General features: G+C 49.0%; 1 protein-coding gene across 1 annotated transcript in view; it reads right to left on the bottom strand.

The window, feature by feature from the left end:
• The window catches only part of SMO (smoothened, frizzled class receptor), a 21,256-nt gene extending 3,935 nt beyond the window's left edge, over positions 1-17,321 (bottom strand). The window contains exons 1-8 of the mRNA XM_007469703.1: positions 16,713-17,321; positions 5,293-5,498; positions 4,141-4,350; positions 3,724-3,896; positions 3,165-3,384; positions 2,946-3,069; positions 1,553-1,645; positions 352-460 (exon numbers count right to left, since the gene is read on the bottom strand). Of these exons, the coding sequence (XP_007469765.1) occupies positions 352-460; positions 1,553-1,645; positions 2,946-3,069; positions 3,165-3,384; positions 3,724-3,896; positions 4,141-4,350; positions 5,293-5,498; positions 16,713-17,043 (1,466 nt within the window). The 5' untranslated portion in view covers positions 17,044-17,321. The remainder of the gene's footprint in view (positions 1-351; positions 461-1,552; positions 1,646-2,945; positions 3,070-3,164; positions 3,385-3,723; positions 3,897-4,140; positions 4,351-5,292; positions 5,499-16,712) is intronic.
• Positions 17,322-18,199: the final 878 nt, after the last annotated feature.

Below are 18,199 nucleotides of genomic sequence, written 5' to 3'. Positions count from 1 at the left end.
CAAAAAAAAAAAAAAAAAAAAAAAAAAGAGTCTATGAGAAATAGCAAGCAACTTCTGTGGCCAATGCAAGAGTCAGTTGGAGAAGCCAAAACACACGATGGCTTAACAGTTACAAACATACCAGCCAGAGAGCCTTGGGGGTGAAAGGGAAGGGTGGAGCTGGGCAGGGACCCAGAGGGCTGTCTGCCATGTTTGCAAATTACAGAACAACTATCAGCTTAAGTGCCCAGAGCAAGATGGGCAGTTTCTCTTGTCATCTGAGCCAGGGACCTGGCAGACCCCTGCTGGACAGCAGAGGAGGGTCTCCAGCTCCCACCACTGCTGCCCCCAAGCCTCCAGCCCCCCACTCACAGCACGTAGTCCCGGAAGCTGCGCTCCCACTCAGCCTGGTTGAAGAAGTCGTAGAAGTGGCAGCTGAAGGTGATGAGCACAAAGCCAAAGGCCAGGAAGCCAAAAATGCCTGCGGAGGGACAGGGGTGGGACAGGGCGTCACCAATCCCAGGTATGGAAGCAGCAGTGGGGAAGAGGGTGTTCGCCCACTCGGGCCTGAAAGACAGCTGAGTCTGGGGTGAATTCGTGCTGGGCTCAGTTTAAGAGCTGTTTTCTCTACAAACTTATAGGTTACCAAAGGGGAAAGTGGGGGGAGGGATAAATTAGGAGTTTGGGATTAGCAGATAGAAACTACTATATATAAAATACATTAAACAACATGGTCCTACTGTATAGCACAGGGAACTATAATCAATATCCTGTGATAGGGGCTTCCCTGGTGGCGCAGTGGTTGAGAATCCGCCTGCCAATGCAGGGGACAAGGGTTCGATCCCTGGTCCGGGAAGATCCCACATGCTGCAGAGCAACTAAGCCCATGCACCACAAGTACTGAGCCTGCGCTCTAGAGCCTGCAAGCCACAACTACTTAGCCCAAGTGCCACAACTACTGAAGCCTAGAGTCCGTGCCCTGCAATAAGAGAAGCCACCGTGATGAGAAGCCCGCTCACCGCAACGAAGACCCAACGCAGCCAAAAATAAAAAAATAAATTAAATAAATAAGAAATTAAACAAAAAAGATTACATGAAAACTTAAAAAAAAAATCCTGTGATAAACCATAATGGAAAAGAATATATCTATATCTATATCTGAATCACTTTGCTATACACCAGAAATTAATACAACATTGTAATTCAAGTATACTCCAATAAAAAAAATTTTTAAAAGAACTGTTTGCTCCAAAATAAGACAAGATTTTGCAGGTGCTTAAGGCCACTCTGGGAGGGTCCCAGCAGGAGGGAAGTAGACATGAGGAAGCAGTCTTGACATGAACTTGAATTCTTCCAACTGAGGAAGAAGCTACCTTCTCCTTTTTTTTTTTTGCTACCTTCTCTTTTCAGCTGCTACCACTACCACCATCAGCACCAACACACACACACACACACACACACACACACACACACACCCCTTATCTTGCCTCCCTGGCTGCTAACTTGCCCCACAATGTACTTCAGCCTCCAAGACTCTTCCCCAGAGGGTGTAGTGTTGGGATGGCACACTCACCCAGGCGCAGCATGGTCTCATTGATCTTGCTGGCTGCCTTCTCGCTCAGCAGCCCAGGGTGGTTGCTCTTGATGGAGAACAGGGTCATGACTCCTGAACAGAAGGGAGATGGCAGACATTAGTGGAGGCCAGGCCACTCTCCTGGGAGGAATAGGTGCATGGCAGGGGAGGGCCCCATGGTCCTAGAGTCCCAGGTCTGATGACTTTTGAGCTGATTTAAAGCTTGGGGAACTGGAGACACTGGAGCACAGCTGGTGGCAGATGTGCCATGGGCTGGAAAGACTTGGGCAGGGCACAGACAGTTAGTGGAGACGAAAGATGCCTCAGTCCTGGTCTGGCCTCCCCAAGTAAGGCAGCAGGTCAAAGCTATTATGATGGAAAAGGCCTAAGAAGAGACTCCAGGACAGTGCTGCCCAAGAGAAATATAATGTGAGCCACATTCATAATCTCAAATTTCCTAGAAGCCACCTTCAAAAAGTAAAGGGACACAAATGAAGCTAACTTCAATATATTTTATAAACAATATATCATTGTTTATGACATTATCATTTCAACATGTAATCCATATAACAAATTGTTAATGAGATAGTTTACTTCTGTCTGTGCTGAGTCTTTGAAGTGCAGTGTGTATTTTATACTTATGACACATCTCAGCCTGGATTAGTTTCAACGCACGTGGCTAGTGGCTCACACTAGCCACACAGGATCACACAGATACAAAATATAAATCAGAGGCTCAGCCACTGCCAAAGAGAGGGAAACGAGGCGGGCTGAACAGGAGACTGATAGTGCTGGGGGAGGAAACTGTAGTTTACAAAGAACACTCAACGAAAATGAGCTAAGATACGGAGGCTTAGTGTGGAGGTGGCAGACTGAGACAGGGAAATGAGGAAACAGAGAATCTGTGCATGTTGTGAAAACTCTGTGTGTGTGTGTGTGCGTGCGCACTCGCACTACGAGCAGAAAGGAGAAATGAAGCTCCAAAGACCGAGCATGTATATAAATTCAGGGCGCACGCACATGACTGAAGGCTCCCAGTTGGCCCATGCGGACAGGGTGGTTACTCAGGGTGTTCACCACACAAGGGCATCTGGCCAGTGCTGACCAGGGGCTGGAATCCAGCCCAAGCTCCACTCAACAAGCCATGAGCCCTGGCACAAAGCTGGAGTAAGGGGAGCATTTTTCTGACCCACACAAAGGTGCTGCCTGCACCAAGTGCCATGGTGCTGAGCCTGCCCATGGGCACCTTCCCCTTTGCATCAAGGTCCTGCATGAGGCGGCTGAGGTCCCACCTCGAAGGCAGCAGAGCTGGCAGCTCCTGGCTCCTACTTACACAGAGCAGACGCTCAGGACATTTTGCTGCCTGACCAGTCCTGACCCGGTCCTCACTCACCTCGGATGAGGAAGTAACCTCCCACAATGAGCACCAGGCCGATTGGGGCCAGCACAAAGCCAGCACGGTATCGGTAGTTCTTATAGCCCACAAAACAGATGCCGCTCACAGAGTCCCCATCCACCTAGAGCAGGAAGGGGTGGGGGGACAGAGTCAGTCACTGTCTCCCTCACCCAAGTCCGCCCCACTCAGATCCCCACCCCCTACCAGTCACTATACCTGGGCCACGGCGAGGATTGCCACAGTGAGGACAAAGGGAAGCGACCAGGTGAGGAGGTGGAAGTAGGAGGTCTTGCCCGAGAGAGGCTGGTAGGTGGTCCCCAGGGCTTTGAAAGAGGTGTGCCAGGCATAGGTGAGGACCACAAACCAGACGACGCCGGCCATCAGGGCATAGTACACGATAACGAAGATGATGACGCAGGACAGGGTCTCGTTGGAGCTGCACAGACATGTGGAGCGTCATTTGGGGCAGTCGTTCTGTACTCCCTCTACGAAGTCTCTCCACCCTGTCCCCAGTCCCCTGGCTTCTAAGGTCTGGAGGTTCCCTAGCAGTCAGGACTTGGAGACCAGGCTCAGGTCAGAAGTGAAGAGGATACAGAAGATGCCCCTTTGAACAGATGCAAACAGTCCAGGCTCTAATGCTGGAGACCTTGGGTGCAACAAGGCAAAGCGAATCCCACGCTGAATTCTCCGTTTCAAGACCTACCTGCCCCTTTTGTGGAAAACGCACATCAGCCTCTTCCCCTCACCCTCGCCTCTGGGTCCGCAAGACACCTACGTGGGCTCCCCAAGCCTCATGGTGCCATCAGCACGGCAGACGATCTCCCGGCGGGCACCGTCCATGAACTGGGCCAGCCAGCCAATGCTGCCCACGAAGAAACACGCGTTGACGTAGAAGAGAATGACAGCAGGGTAACGATTGGAATTCCGCCAGTCAGCCACAAATGTGGCCTAGAAGAGAGAAGTGGGGCCCATGCTGTGAGGTCAGGGTTATTCTGCTGCCCTTATCTGAACCCCCGGACCCCTCATATTGCCACCCTTCCCCGAGGACCCCTGCCAAGTCCTCCTCCCTGCTCTCCCAGAGCCCAGCCTCTCTCAATGACAATCGGCTCCCTTCCTACTTTATAGGCTGCCTGAGGGTCCTGGGCCCTGCCACCCCCCTGACCCTCCACCCACGGGCCTGCCTCCCACTGACCAGGGTGAAGAGCGTGCAGAGGCCCGTGACGGCCCCGAAGGCCGCGATGTAGCTGTGCATGTCCTGGTGCTCGGCCTCGGTGAAGAGCGGGTTCTGGCACTGGATCCCACAGCCCTCCACGTCCTCATACCAGCTCTTGGGGTTGTCAGTCCGAACCAAGGGAGCCTCACATTGGCCCGAACTGTTGAACTTGATGTTCTGCACCTCATTCTGGCAATGAGAGAAGAGGAGAAAGTGCACAGGGGAGCGGTAGGCTCTGGTGACCTTTGGTTTAATAAGAGACACAGGGCTTCCCTGGTGGCACAGTGGTTGGGATTCCGCCTGCCTATGCAGGGGACACGGGTTCGTGCCCCGGTCCGGGAAGATCCCACATGCCGTGGAGCGGCTGGGCCCGTGAGCCATGGATGCTGAGCCTGCGCGTCCGGAGCCTCTGCTCCGTAACGGGAGAGGCCACAACAGTGAGAGGCCCGCGTACCGCAAAAAAAATAAAAATAAAAAATAAGAGGCTCGAAGGTAGCGTGGCAGAGAGGCCAAGAGCACAGGGTCTGCAGACAACCTTCCAGCATTTGAATCCTAGCCTTGCCCCTCATGACTGCATAGCCTGGGGCAAATTATTTGACCTCTCTGTTAGCTCAGTTTCCTGATCTATAGGATAGCAATACTTACTTCATGGTGTGGTCTAAGGGTTAAATGAATAAATAAATGTAAGATGTTTATAATAGTATTTGGAAGGTAATAAATAATAATAATTAGTATTACTACCATCATCATCATTATTATTAATGTGCTGTCCTTCATCACCCAGAACTAGATCACATCCCCGTCTTGGTGTCTCTTAGCTGTTTTACACGTGCAAAGCCTTGACTCCCTAAATACACAATAAACTTCCTGAGCATAGGTTTGTCATTCATGACTCCTGTAACTCCCCATCACCTAACAGAGTGGGTGCTCAAAAAATCTTTTTATAAACAGATAATCCCTGATAGACTGGATCAGCTTGGCGAGCTTCACTTTGGGCCTGTGGCTCACTGACGCCATGGCTGTAGACTTGAGATCTCCCAGAAGAGAAGGCGCTGAGCTCCTCTGCCCCTGCTGGACCCTGTCCCGTGCCTGGTCCTGCCCAGCCCAGACCCTGCCCCACAGAGCACTTACCGGGCAGCCCTCGGGGAAGTGGTCGGGGTTGCAGCGCAGAAAGTCGGGCCAGCCCCGCTCCCTCTCCACGATGGCACAGGGGCCACGGGTGGCCTGGCAGAGGGTGCGGCTGGGCAGTTCCACCCGGTTGTTCTCACACTTTGGCATGTACACAGCACACAGCAGGGGCTGGATCACTGCCCAGCAGCGGGGGGCGTTCCGGAGGCCTGGGGGTAGCGACAGTGTGGACACATTGCAGTGAAGACCCCTCATCACTCTGACCCACAGACAGACACAGCTGCACCGCTGTTCCCCGGGTCTAAGGCATCTCTCTTTGCCACGCTGCAGGCCATGACTGCTCAGAACAGTCAGGCACGGCGTTTCTCAGCAGGGCATTTAGGCTTGACCGTTCTTTGCGCTGCAGGAGTGTCCCAGGTACCGCAGGACATTTGGCATCCCTAGACCCTGCCCACTAAATGCCAAGAGAACCCCTAAGTCCTGGTGACAGCCAAAAATGCTCCTCACCCCTCCCCCTCCAGGGTGGGGATTGGAAGAGGCCTGATGAGGAACGTCTGGGACACTGGTGATGTTCTATTTCTTGATCTGGTTCTGGTTTCATGGGTGATTTACTTTGTGAAAATCAAACTGTGCACTTTTCTCTGTGTATATTACAATTCAATTAAAGTTCTTAAGAAACAGCCCCCATTTCCAAATGCCCCGCTAACGGAGTGTTAGCACCTCTGGCTGAGAACCCCAGGTCAATTTACCTTTTACTTTTTCAGGGACATTGTTAAAACCTTCTACAGTCCACAGGGAAGGAGTCTTGTGGGACCCACCCTCACAGGGCCCGTGCACCAGAACCAGGAGGTGCTTCCCCTTGCCCAGACCCCAGGACCCTTGTTCCTCTTACCAAGCTGAGGTGAGACAGAGAACAGGTTGGAGCTTAAGAAGAGGTAGTCAGGGGAGCCAGGTACTCCAAAGCCAGAGGAGGAAACAGGAAATCAGATGGAGAGAAACAGAGGAGGCTGTGTCCAGTGCACGGGGAGGAAAGGTGTTGTCAGCCAGAAAGAAACAGGTGGAGGTCTCCCAGCACTCCTACCCCAGCCCAGGCCTCTACCCTGCTCTCCCTGTGGCTGGGCTCACTCAGCATTCTACCCCCTTCGCCCCTCCTGAATCACCCCTGCTTCAGGAACACCTATTTCCCAAACAAGAAGTTGTATTAGGAGAAGCTTCTGAGGATGTGAGAGCCAACGTGGATGACTGTCCAGGCTGGGGGTGGTGTGAGCAGGTAACTGCTCTTTTGGGGAGGAAGGTAATATAGCAGAGGGATAAGGAGCATGGACACTGCAATTAGCCTGCCTGGGTCCAATTCGTGGCTCTATCATTTCCTGGCTGTGTGATCTTAGACAAATTACTTTATCTCTAGCCTCAGTTTCCTCATCTGTGAAATGGAGATAATATTGAATAGACTTACCTTGTGGAACTGTGGTGTAGAGTGGGATAATGCATCAAATGTGCTTAGCCCAGTACCTGTCACGTACTAAGCACTCAAGAGATATTAGCTGTTACTATTAGTAATCTGAGGCCTCTGACCATTCACAGCTCTCACTAGACAAAACCTATTCCAAGGGTGCAGAGCAAGTTCCTGTCACTTAAGAAGCAATATTTTTGGGCAACAGTTCTGAGACCTGACTCAAATCAGAATCACCTGGGGGACCTTTATCACTCTAGATGGAGAACCCAGTCTCAAAGATTTTGGCTGAGAGGGTGTGGGTGGAGGACACAGCAGTGGTTGCCAGGGGCTAGGGTAGGAGAGGGCTCTGCCTACTAATGGGCAACACGAGGGAACATTTGGGGGTGATGGGACTGTTCTCTATCTTGTATGTAGTGGCTGCATCCAGAACTCTATGCGTTTGTCTAAACTCATAGAACTGTGACAACAAAGAAAAAGTGAATTTTACTGGATGTTTAAGCAATATATTTTAAATGCGGAGGGGCTCCCTAGAGTAACAGGTATTTTAGAGGAGCAACAGGCAGATGCTTAATAAAAATACTGTGGGGACTTCCCTGATGGTCCAGTGGTTAAGAATCCGCCTGCCAATGCAGGGGACACGGGTTCCACCCCTGGTCCTGGAAGATCCCACATGCCACGGGGCAACTAAGCCCGTGCGCCACAACTACTCAGCCTGCGCTCTAGAGCCCATGAGCCACACTACTGAGCCCACGTACCACAACTGCTGAAGCCCACATGCCTAGAGCCCATGCTCCACAACAAGAGAAGCCAGTGCAATGAGAAGCCCGCGCACCGCAACAAAGAGTAGCCCCCGCTCGCTGCAACTAGAGAAAGTCCACGTGCAGCAGTGAAGACCCAGCACAGCCAAAAATAACAGTGCAATGAGAAGCCCGCGCACCGCAACAAAGAGTAGCCCCCGCTCGCTGCAACTAGAGAAAGTCCACGTGCAGCAGTGAAGACCCAGCACAGCCAAAAATAAATAAACAAATAAATAAGTAAATTTATTAAAAAAAAAAAAAAGAATCCACCTTCCAATGCAGAGGACACAGGTTTGATCCCTGGTCGGGGAACTAAGATCCCACATGCCGCGGGGCAACTAAGCCCGAGCGCCTCAACTAGAGATCCTGCATGCTGCAAACTACAGAGCCCACGTGCTCTGAAGCCCGTGAGCCACAACTAAAGAGAAGCCTGCGCACCCCAACGAAGATCCCACGTGCTGCAACTAAGACGCAACACGGCCAAACATAAAATAAAATTAATTAATTAAAAAATAAATATTTTTTAAAAATATTGTGGAATATGGGCTGGCCTTAGTGACTTGCTCGACCAATAAAATGTGGTGGAAGTGACGTTCTCAGACTCTCAAGCCTGGATAATAATAAGAAGCCATTTGGCTTTTGCCTGGGTCTCTCTTGGAACACTTGTTCTTGGATCCCAGTTGCCATGAAATAAGACCAACTATCCCGAGGCTGTCCTGCTGGAGAGGCCTGGTGGAGAGACCACATAGAGAGGCCCTGGGACCAAAAGAAGAAAGAGAAAGAAATGCTGGGTTTTTCAAGTTCCCAGCTTTTCCAGTTATCCCAGTGAAAGCCAAGCCATCCCTGCTGAGTGCTGTCCAGACTGCAGATTCATGAGCAAAAGGAATGGTTCTTGCTTTAAGCCAGCAAGATTTGAAGTGGTCTGTAATATAGCAATAAATAACCAGAACACACACACACACTCACATACAAACAATATTGTGTTATTTTTCTGGAATTTGTGATAATTATCAGCTTTTTAAATGTGTAATTTGTTTTTCTTTTTATCTCATTTTATATATTGTTTTGTAGTTTAAAAATAAATTACCCAAGGAAAAAATAGATTATTAAATAAATATTAGACAATTGAGGAGGCATTGAGGGAAAAAATAAGTTGAATTCTTACCCCATTTCTTACATAAAAATAAATTCCAGATGAATCAAAAATAACTACATTATTTTAAGAAATCAGAGTACTAGAAGAAAAAGTGGAAAATTTTGTTTTAAATCTTTGAGTGGAGAATGCATTTTGAAGTATGACACAAAACTCAGAAGTTTTGAAATAAAAGATTTAAAGAAAAGACTTCAGAAAAATTCAGTAGGGTAAAAAACAAACAAGATCATAAGAAAAGCAACACACTGAGAAAATATATTTCCAATACGTATCACAGGTAAAGAATTACTTTCCTTACATGCATAAAGCTCTTCCAAATCAATAAGAAATTCATAATCCTATAAAAAAATGGGCAAAAGACAAACAACAGAAAATACAAATGGCCTTTAAAAACATAAAGAGGGCTTCCCTGGTGGCGCAGTGGTTGAGAGTCTGCCTGCCAATGCAGGGGACACGGGTTCAAGCCCTGGTCTGGGAAGATCCCATATGCCACGGAGTGACTAGGCCTGTGAGCCACAATTACTGAGCCTGCGCATCTGGAGCCTGTGCTCCACAACAAGAGAGGCCAGGATAGTGAGAGGCCCGCGCACCGCGATGAAGAGTGGCCCCCACTTGCCACAACTAGAGAAAGCCCTCTCACAGAAACGAAGACCCAACACAGCCATAAATAAATAAATAAATAAATAAATAAATAAATAAATAAATAAATAAAATTAAAAAAAAAAACATAAAGAGATGTTCAGTCTCATTCATTAACTGTGAACTAAAACTACGATGACATATAACTTTTTAACCTTTAGAAGGATAAAGATCAAAACATTTGAAAATGCTATACTGGCAAGAGTCAGGGGGAAACTGGCACTTTTGTATATTTTTAGTAGGACTAAAAATTAGTTAACATTTGTGGAGACTATTTGACATTAGCTGTAAAATGTTATACTAGCAATTCCACTTCACACGTTCACAAAAATCGTATATAAGATTATTCATTGCAGTACTGTTTGTAATAACAAGAGTAGAAACGTCCTTAATATTTATCCATCAATAGTAGACCCACTAAATAAAATATCACACATCAATATAATAGCCCACTATCCAGGGTTGAACTATTTGCAATGAAATGGAACAATCTCCAATATGTCTTGTTTAATAGGTGCAGCTGAGTGGAAAACAGCCTGGAGAGCTGCTACTGGTTATGGGAGGAAAAAAGAATAAGGACGCATCTACATTTGTACATATGTTAGATATCAATAAAAGAATACACACAGGGGCTTCCCTGGTGGCACAGTGGTTGAGAGTCCGCCTGCCGATGCAGGGGACGCGGGTTCGTGCCCCGGTCCGGGAAGATCCCACATGCTGCGGAGAGGCTGGGCCCGTGAGCCATGGCCGCTGAGCCTGCGCATCCGGAGCCTGTGCTCCGCAACGGGAGAGGCCACAACAGTGAGAGGACTGCCTACCGCTAAAAAAAAAAAAAAAAAAAAAAAAAGAATACACACAAACCAGTGTTGGTGGTTGCCTGTGGGAAGGGAAATGGGTAGCTGGAAACAGAAGTGGAAGGATTTAACTTTTGCTACTTTCGAATTTTGTACTATGTTCGTATACTACCTATTTTATTAAAGTAATTAAGCTTAAAAAATAAATATGCAAGTTACTGGGATGCAGGAAGCTCCCCAGCGAAGAAAAGGGAATGAAACTGGAAACAAGAAGAAAGGGGACATCAGCTTTATCTGTTTTGTTTTCTTTCTTTTTCTTTTTCTGTCTTTTTCTTTTTGGCTGCAAGTCTTAACCACTGGACCACCAGGGATTTCCCTTGTTTTATTTCTTTAATAAAATATGAAACAAAAAGAAAAAATACAGACACATGTGTTATATTAGTCTCTGCATTTTTCTATATTTATACACTTTAAAAATAACATTTGCCACAACTTAAACTTTAAAAACGAATTTTTGTATGTGTGATTCTGATGGTCAAGTTGAAAACCGTTGTTCCAAGAATGGTTTAGCATTAGAAAATTTCATCAGGACCTCCCTGGTGGCGCAGTGTTAAGAATCCACCTGCCAATGCAGGGGACATGGGCTCGAGCCCTGTTCCAGGAAGATCCCACATGCCACGAAGCAACTAGGCCCGTGCGCCGCAACTACTGAGCCTGCGCTCTAGAGCCCGTGAGCCACAACTACTGAACCCACGTGCCACAACTACTGAAGCCCATGCGCCTAGAGCCCGTGCTCCATAAGTGAAGCCACCACAATGAGAAGCCCACACACCCCAATGAAGAGTAGCTTCCGCTCACTGCAACTAGAGAGAGCCCGTGCGTAGCAACGAAGACCCAACACAGCCAAAAATAAATAAATAAATTTTTAAAAAAGAGAAAATTTCATCAATGCAATTTACCATGTTAACAGATTAATGAAGAAAAAAATCATATGATCATCTCAACAGATACAGAAAAAGTAGTTGATAAACTTCAGTGTCCATCCATGATAAAAATAATAATAGGCAAATTAGGAATAGAAGAAAATTTCCTTAATCTGATAAAAATATTTATAACTACAAGAGACCTACACCAAACATCATATTTAATGGTGAAACGTAGAAAAGCTTTCTCTTTAGAATGAAGAAAAAGTCAAGGATGAAATGTGCTACTATTTTTAAAAATATATTTTTTTTATGTGGACCATTTTTTTAAAGTCTTTATTGAATTTGTTACAATATCGCTTCTGTTTTATGTTTTTGGTTTTTTGGCCACGAGGCATGTGGGATCTTAGCTCTCCAACCAGGGATCAAACTCGCATCCCCTGCACTGGAAGGTGAAGTCTTAACCACTGGACCTCCAAGGAGGTCCCAGTGCTGCTACTATTACCACTACTTTTTTTTTTTTTTTAAATGGCCATATTATTTTATTTTTGGCTGCGTTGGGTCTTCGTTGCTGCACGCAGGGTTTCTCTAGTTGCGGCGAGCAGGGGCTACTCTTCATTGTGGTGCACAGGCTTCTCACTGCGGTGGCTTCTCTTATTGTGGAGCATGGGCTCTAGGTGCACGGGCTCAGTAGACACCTCCAGGACATTGTTAACTACAAGTGGTAGGGCTTCCCTGATGGTCCAGTTGGTAAGAATCCACACTCCCAATGCAGGGGGCCTGGGTTTGAGCCCTGGTCAGGGAACTAGATCCCACATGCATGCCACAATTAAGAGATCCTGTGTGCCGCGATTAAGAGATCCTGCGTGACGCAACTAAGACCTGGTGCAGCCTAAATAAATGAACAAATATTTTTAAAAAATGTTTAAGAACAACAAAATAGATAAATTGTGATGTATTCTACAATGGAATACTATTCAGCAATGAAAAATAAGCTGCAACAACATGGATGAATTTTACAAAATAATGTAGAGCAAAAGAAATGACATAAAAGAATGATTCCATTTGTATAAAGTTCAAAAACGTGCAAAACTGAAATACACTGTTTAGGGATTCCAAAACTAGATGGTAACACTATGGAGGAAAGAGGAAACAATGATCAAAAACATCAGGGCAATGGTTACTTCTAGAAGAGGAGGGAGGGGGATGTGATTGGACAAAACAAAGAGGGAGCTCCTGGGGGGGGGCCCCACCATCACTTGACTCAGGTGTCACTTTATAGTTATTCGTTATTTAGTACTTCTGTGTCTTATTCACCTTCTGTATGCATGCTACATTTCACAATTAAAAACTTAACAATCTGATGCAAAAATGAAAACTTGGGCCCATGGGTATTTCTCTGTATTTTTATACTTTCTAAAAATGTATATTTTTAGAATGATTCTGATCATCAGCCAGCTTTGAGAACAGCTCTTAGGAAATTCTTCCTGATCTGCCCCTGCAAACAACCTACCATCACCAACAACAGACCTCCTCTCAGTCTCTCAACTAAGTGTCTGGGAGGCAAACGAGAAACTCCTCCCAGCTTCTCCAGCTCTTTCCCACTGGCCGCCCCCGGCTGGGTGACAGGGCCGCACACCCCTGTGCGTGCGCACACAGCACAGCAGTGGTCAAAGAGGCTACGTGCTGGCTCTCAGGGACCTGTTTCTCTTGCCAGCCGCAGGTCTCTCTGCTTTCTTGCCCCATTTACCAAACCAACCAGATTTGGCTGAAGGTGGACCATGGCCTGGATAGTATGTTTGTCTGGGCAGCTTGGAATGCCTGAGAGGAGACATTTCAAGCTATCCTGGGGAAAGATGCTGAGTGCCTGAAGAAGCCCAAGTCGAGAGAGTGGAAAGATACAGGAGAGACAGACCTGAGTTCTATGTAAACCTAGAAACTGGCCCAACCTCAGCTGCAAACTTCCTCACTTGATGGCATGCTTCCAAAGGCTCAGCAATCTAGGCTCATAGTGGGTACCTCTCTTCAGCAACTCTTATTCCAGATCTGCTGGGAATCTCCACATAGATCTTCCAATGAAGGCCTCTACTTCACATGGCCCATACTTTCTTCCTAAACCTCTTCCTTCTCTAGCATTCTCCAGCTTAGCGAAAGGGAATGATACCACCTTCCATCCAAGCCTAAAACCTGGGTCCTCCAGCTCTCTCATCAGCAAGTCCCATTGGTTCTACCTCTGAAACTCCAGGATCTGACCACTTCCTCCAAGCTGTTACTCCAGTCCTGACCGCCATCATCTCTCAGCTGGACTATTTCAACCATCTGCTAAACAAGCAAACAGGCTCCAGGATTTCCCTCCTCCTGTGGCTTCTTCACACAGTACTCAAAGAGATTGGTCTAAAATGCAAACATGATTACATCTCTCTCTTGCTTAAAAGCCTTCAGTGGCTCCATACTATCTTCTGGAAAACAACCAAATTTCCTAATATGGGGTATGAATCCCTTTATTTTCTAATTCTCTAGGTCTTATCTCTTATAATCCTATCCCTCAAATGCTTTGATCCAGCTCTACTGAAATTTTTATACTTCCTTAAAAGTACCAAGCCCTCTCACCTCTATACCTTTGTGCATGCTATACCCTCTTCCTATCCTTCCCACCCAAATCTTCCTTGGCCCCAGTAATTCCTACTTATTTCTCAGGTTGTGGGTTAAATGTCAGTTCCTCTGGGGGTCTTCCCTTGCGCCCCAGAGTCCTTTGTGTTCATTCAGCATCCCACCCGGTCACAATACCTCTCAGAGGTGTTGCTAAAGCCTGTTTAATTATCTGTCTTCGGATCCTGTCTGAATTCTTTGTCTTTTTTTTTTTTTTCGGTATTCTTTGCCTTTATCTGCCCCAGAACCTGATCCAGAATGACATAGAGCAAGCACCCGACACCTAACTGAATGAATGAGTGGACAGCTGTGTACCCAGAACTCTGAGACTTTTAAAAACGTAAAGAAGTCTCTACTTTCAAAAGTTTACAGACAACCTAAATCATCTTCACCCACAAAAACACCTCCAAGGGCCAGATGACACTGACCACGGCCAAAGCCAAATCGAGACCACCAGCTCAGGACAGGACAAATCACTAGTCAGAACCCCCAGCAGAAGGCTTGTCTGTGATTCTCACACTCGGCTCCAGTTCACTACCCACCCACTGACCCAGCTGGCACCAACTCCTGCTTCTGGCCCTACTTCATATAAAACATCCAGCAGAAAGACCAGACGCAGAAAAAGAACACGCAGAACACATACGGGAATGGGACTGAGCTGAGGGATGAAGGGTGGCAGCAGAGAAGAGCTCAGAATGAACTAAGGACCAGGGTTCAGTGCCGGCACCCCTGCAGGACCCTGCCCCACCAGAGCCACAGCTAGTGAGGTTCGAACCTACACAGCCAGCGGATGGTTCTGACTCCTCAACTTTCCTGCCAAAACCACTTCTGCCTGCTCAGCAGCTGCTCTCAGGAGTATGGGCTGGAGAGAGGTTCATACCCTTTCGGCCTGATCTGATGGAAACTACAGAAGGGCAGCATCACACAGGCACTTAATTTAGGAGAATTCGACCATGGGCCCCTGCAAAATAAATAAATAAAAAGACAGAGAGGGAATGAACACATATTCTCTCATAGTGCGAGCAACTCAGAACTGGGTGAGATTCTAGCGCCGAGACTTTTTTTTTTTTTTTTACAGGAACATTTATTTATTTATTTTTTGGCTGCATTGGGTCTTCGTTGCTGCACGCAGGGTTTCTCTAGTAGCGGTGAGCAGGGGCTACCCTTCGCTGCAGTGTGCAGGCTTCTCATTTGAGGTGTCTTCTCTTGTGGCGGAGTATGGGCTCTAGGTGTGCGGGCTTCAATAGTTGTGGCACGCGGGCTCAGCAGTTGTGGTTCACGGGCTCTAGAGCACAGGCTCAGTAGTTGTGGCACACAGGCTTAGTTGCTCCGCGGCATGTGGGATCTTCCCAGACCAGGGCTCGAACCCGTGTCCCGTGCATTGACAGGCAGATTTCTTAACCACTGCGCCACCAGGGAAGTCCTACTGCTGAGACATTTAGATTTTCCATAAAGCTGGCTCCTAAACTCAAAGAAACCTTGTTTATACCTTTCTTTTGTGTATTTTTAAAAATCCTTTCCCTCTTCTGCTCTTTTGCATTTATGTAATTTTAAAAACTAAAATTATATTTTCTATGTATGCCCCTTCTTATATACTGTACATACTATATGTTGCACATTCATACAAACATATTACCATAAAAGAGTATGTATGCAAAATCACATAGACCTTATGTTGTGGCCATTTATGGATTTTTCAAAGCTACTGTTGATTACACATGATTTCTGCCTACATGTTGACTTTAGAACCTGATACCCACAAAGGATGTGGCTCCACCATGGGTACCATCCTCCAGGTTCTTCCTCTGGCATCTGTACCAAGCCAGGAATGACATGACTTTGTCCAACATCCGGCAAAGACTAGTGGCCAACCTGATAATGACAGGCAGCCTACAAACTCCCCTATCAGGATCCTTATCCGTCCCTGGGGCAGAACTGAGATGTGGGGCATCCAAGGCCTATCAAAAGACTGAGGGTTGCCAGGTCTGCTCCTGCCTTTTGATTTTATTTCCTGTTTCTTCAAGGACAATTTTGGAGTCACCCTAGCTACAAGCAAGGGGTGGCAAGGCCAGTTCCCTCCCCTTCTCTTTAGGTCCCCAGCCCAGAAGAGTGACAGGTGGGGAGCTAATCCACTCCACACTGCTAAAGAAGGACCTGCTTGGGTTCAGTCTGCTGTTTTTCAGGCTGGGTCATAATCCCACCATGAGGTGAGGGTTCTGGGACCTCAGACCACCATGAAAGTATCCAGGGGGCTCTAGACATCCCACAATTAAGTGTCCTTCCTCAGCCCAGACCAGCCTGAGGGTCCAAACTTCCAAGGAACCCACAAATGATCGTTAGAATAATCTCATTCCTTCACAACCTCAGACAAGGAACGGAGTCCCCATTTTTCAGAGGAGGAAACTGAAATCTCCTGTCAAAGCAAGACACGATCACTGGACTTCTGTCTCCCAAAACAAGAGTTCTGGAACTTTCTGGTTACCTTTTAATTACTCATCACGAGGGGTTTCTTACCCTTCACAAATTTCACTCAGTTCTTTTCCCCCACCCTCTCCCTCAATGCCTAAACCTTCTACCCCCATCTTCCCTTTTTCCTGCCAATTCGATTTCCCAGTTTCTTCTCCAAGGTCTAAACACCTCCTTGAATTCCCGAGGACCCCTCTTCCATAGTGGCACCTACGTGGAGCATCTCCTTTTCTTTAAAAAAAAGTCCTTTCCTGTGGCTCAGAGCCACCATCCCCCTCGCTCTTGGGCCCCTCATTCCCCCTTTTCCTTTGCAAACCCACCCTGCTCAGGCCTTTGTGATCTGCTTCCTCAACTTCCTCGCCCTCCCGCCTCATCACCGACGGCCCCATCCTGCATACAGCCTGCCCCCAAAGTTTCAGAATCCGTTCTTGCAACTCTCCCAGGCGCTGCTCCCGCCCTCTCAAAAGCTCAGTCTTGAGCCTATTCTTTCCGAGAATCCCCGCATCCCATCACCACAGCCCCCGGCTCCGGCTCCCGCACGCTTACCCGACCAGAGCACCAGCTTGCCGTGCGCTTCCTCCTGGGAGTCCGAGTCCCCGGCCAGCAGAGTGGAGGTGGCCCCGTAGGGCAGCGCCGAGCCCAGGCACACGTTGTAGCGCAGCGGCTCGCAGGGGGCGGCCCGGCCGCAGTGGCTCAGCAGCGGCGGAGGGCCGGTCACGGCCGCGCTCCTTCTCGCGCTCCCGCCCGCGCTCCGCGGCCCAGGCCGGGTCGCGTTCCCGCTCGAGGCCGCCCCCCGGCCCGGGCCCCCCAGCAGCAGCAGCAGCAACAGCCCCAAGAGCAGGAGCGCCGGCCCCCGTGCAAGGCGGGCAGCGGCCATGGCCAAACCCGCCAACTCAGCAGAAGCCCTGGAGCCCCCGCCCGCTCTCCGGAGCCCCCAGGCCACACGCGCAACCCTTGGGTCCTCGGGGGCAGCTCAGGCGACCAGTGCGCCCCGCGAGTCTGGTGCCGGGCCCCCCCGGACGCTCTGCGCGCCGCGGGCCCTAGGCGCCCAACTTCGCAAACTTTGGAACCCGGGGCCCATGTTGGGCGGTGGAGGCTCGGGCCGGGATGCACAACTCTCTACCCCTTCCCCTGGCAATCCTAGTTATCTTCAGCTGCGGGAGCCCCCTGGGCCCCCAATCTCTAGCCCCATTCCTTCTCCCACCATTAAAACCACCTCCCGGCCCCGCGATGGAGGCCAGGCGCGGGCCGGGAGTGCTGGACTAGGTTCCCGGCTCCACCCTCGCGCCAGCCTGCGGCCCAGACGCCCACTTGGCTGCACAGTGCCGCAGCCCCGGGACTCTCCCCGCCAACTACCCGGCTCCTTTGTTGCTCTAGCTCGCTCGGCTCTCTGGAATGCACGGGCCTCGCCGGGCCAAGCCCGGCCCCCCCTCTTCTACGGCTGGGGGAGGGACTGGCCGAGGGAGGGAAGAGGAGGAGCTCGAGCTTCAGCGTCCCGGGCGCCCGGAGAGGCCCGGACCAGGGTCTCTGGTGACCCCGCCACTGCCTCGGGTCAAGAGATGGGTGGAAGTCGTGGGCAGTAGTTGCCACAAGACTCAGCAGACACCTTGACTGGCCTGAGGATCGTTCAGCCCGGTCGCCTGCAGGGAGAGGACTCCTCCGGTTTACGGTGCGAGAGACAGGGGGTGCTTGAAGCCTCTGTTACATCCCGCCCTGCTCCCCAGCCCGCCAGGCTTTTCTGCTTTGCGTTAGATCTTTCAACTTGTCCTAGGGCCCCATGGAGAAGACCGGGGTTTGGGGTTCCCACTCGTCTGAGTCCTTCCAGCTCAGGACCTGTGTGAGAGTCTACCTCGGAGTCACTCAGGGCAGCTGCCCCCCACTGCTGTTACCTCGGAGAGCAGGTGTCTGGAAACCAAAAGTGCCAACATCAAGCCTTTATGTGTGAAGCACAAATGTGTGAAGCTCTGAACTGCGGTTGCCAACAGCTGGCCTGGTGTGTCTTTAGTTATGTCCGAAGGAGGCCAGTCCCTCTT

Source organism: Lipotes vexillifer, unplaced genomic scaffold (genome assembly GCF_000442215.2).
Source record: "Lipotes vexillifer unplaced genomic scaffold, Lipotes_vexillifer_v1.1 scaffold1329, whole genome shotgun sequence".
Lineage (NCBI taxonomy): Eukaryota > Metazoa > Chordata > Mammalia > Artiodactyla > Lipotidae > Lipotes > Lipotes vexillifer.
The sequence above is the reverse complement of the archived record's forward strand: the minus strand, read 5'-3'. Positions and strand labels throughout refer to the sequence as shown.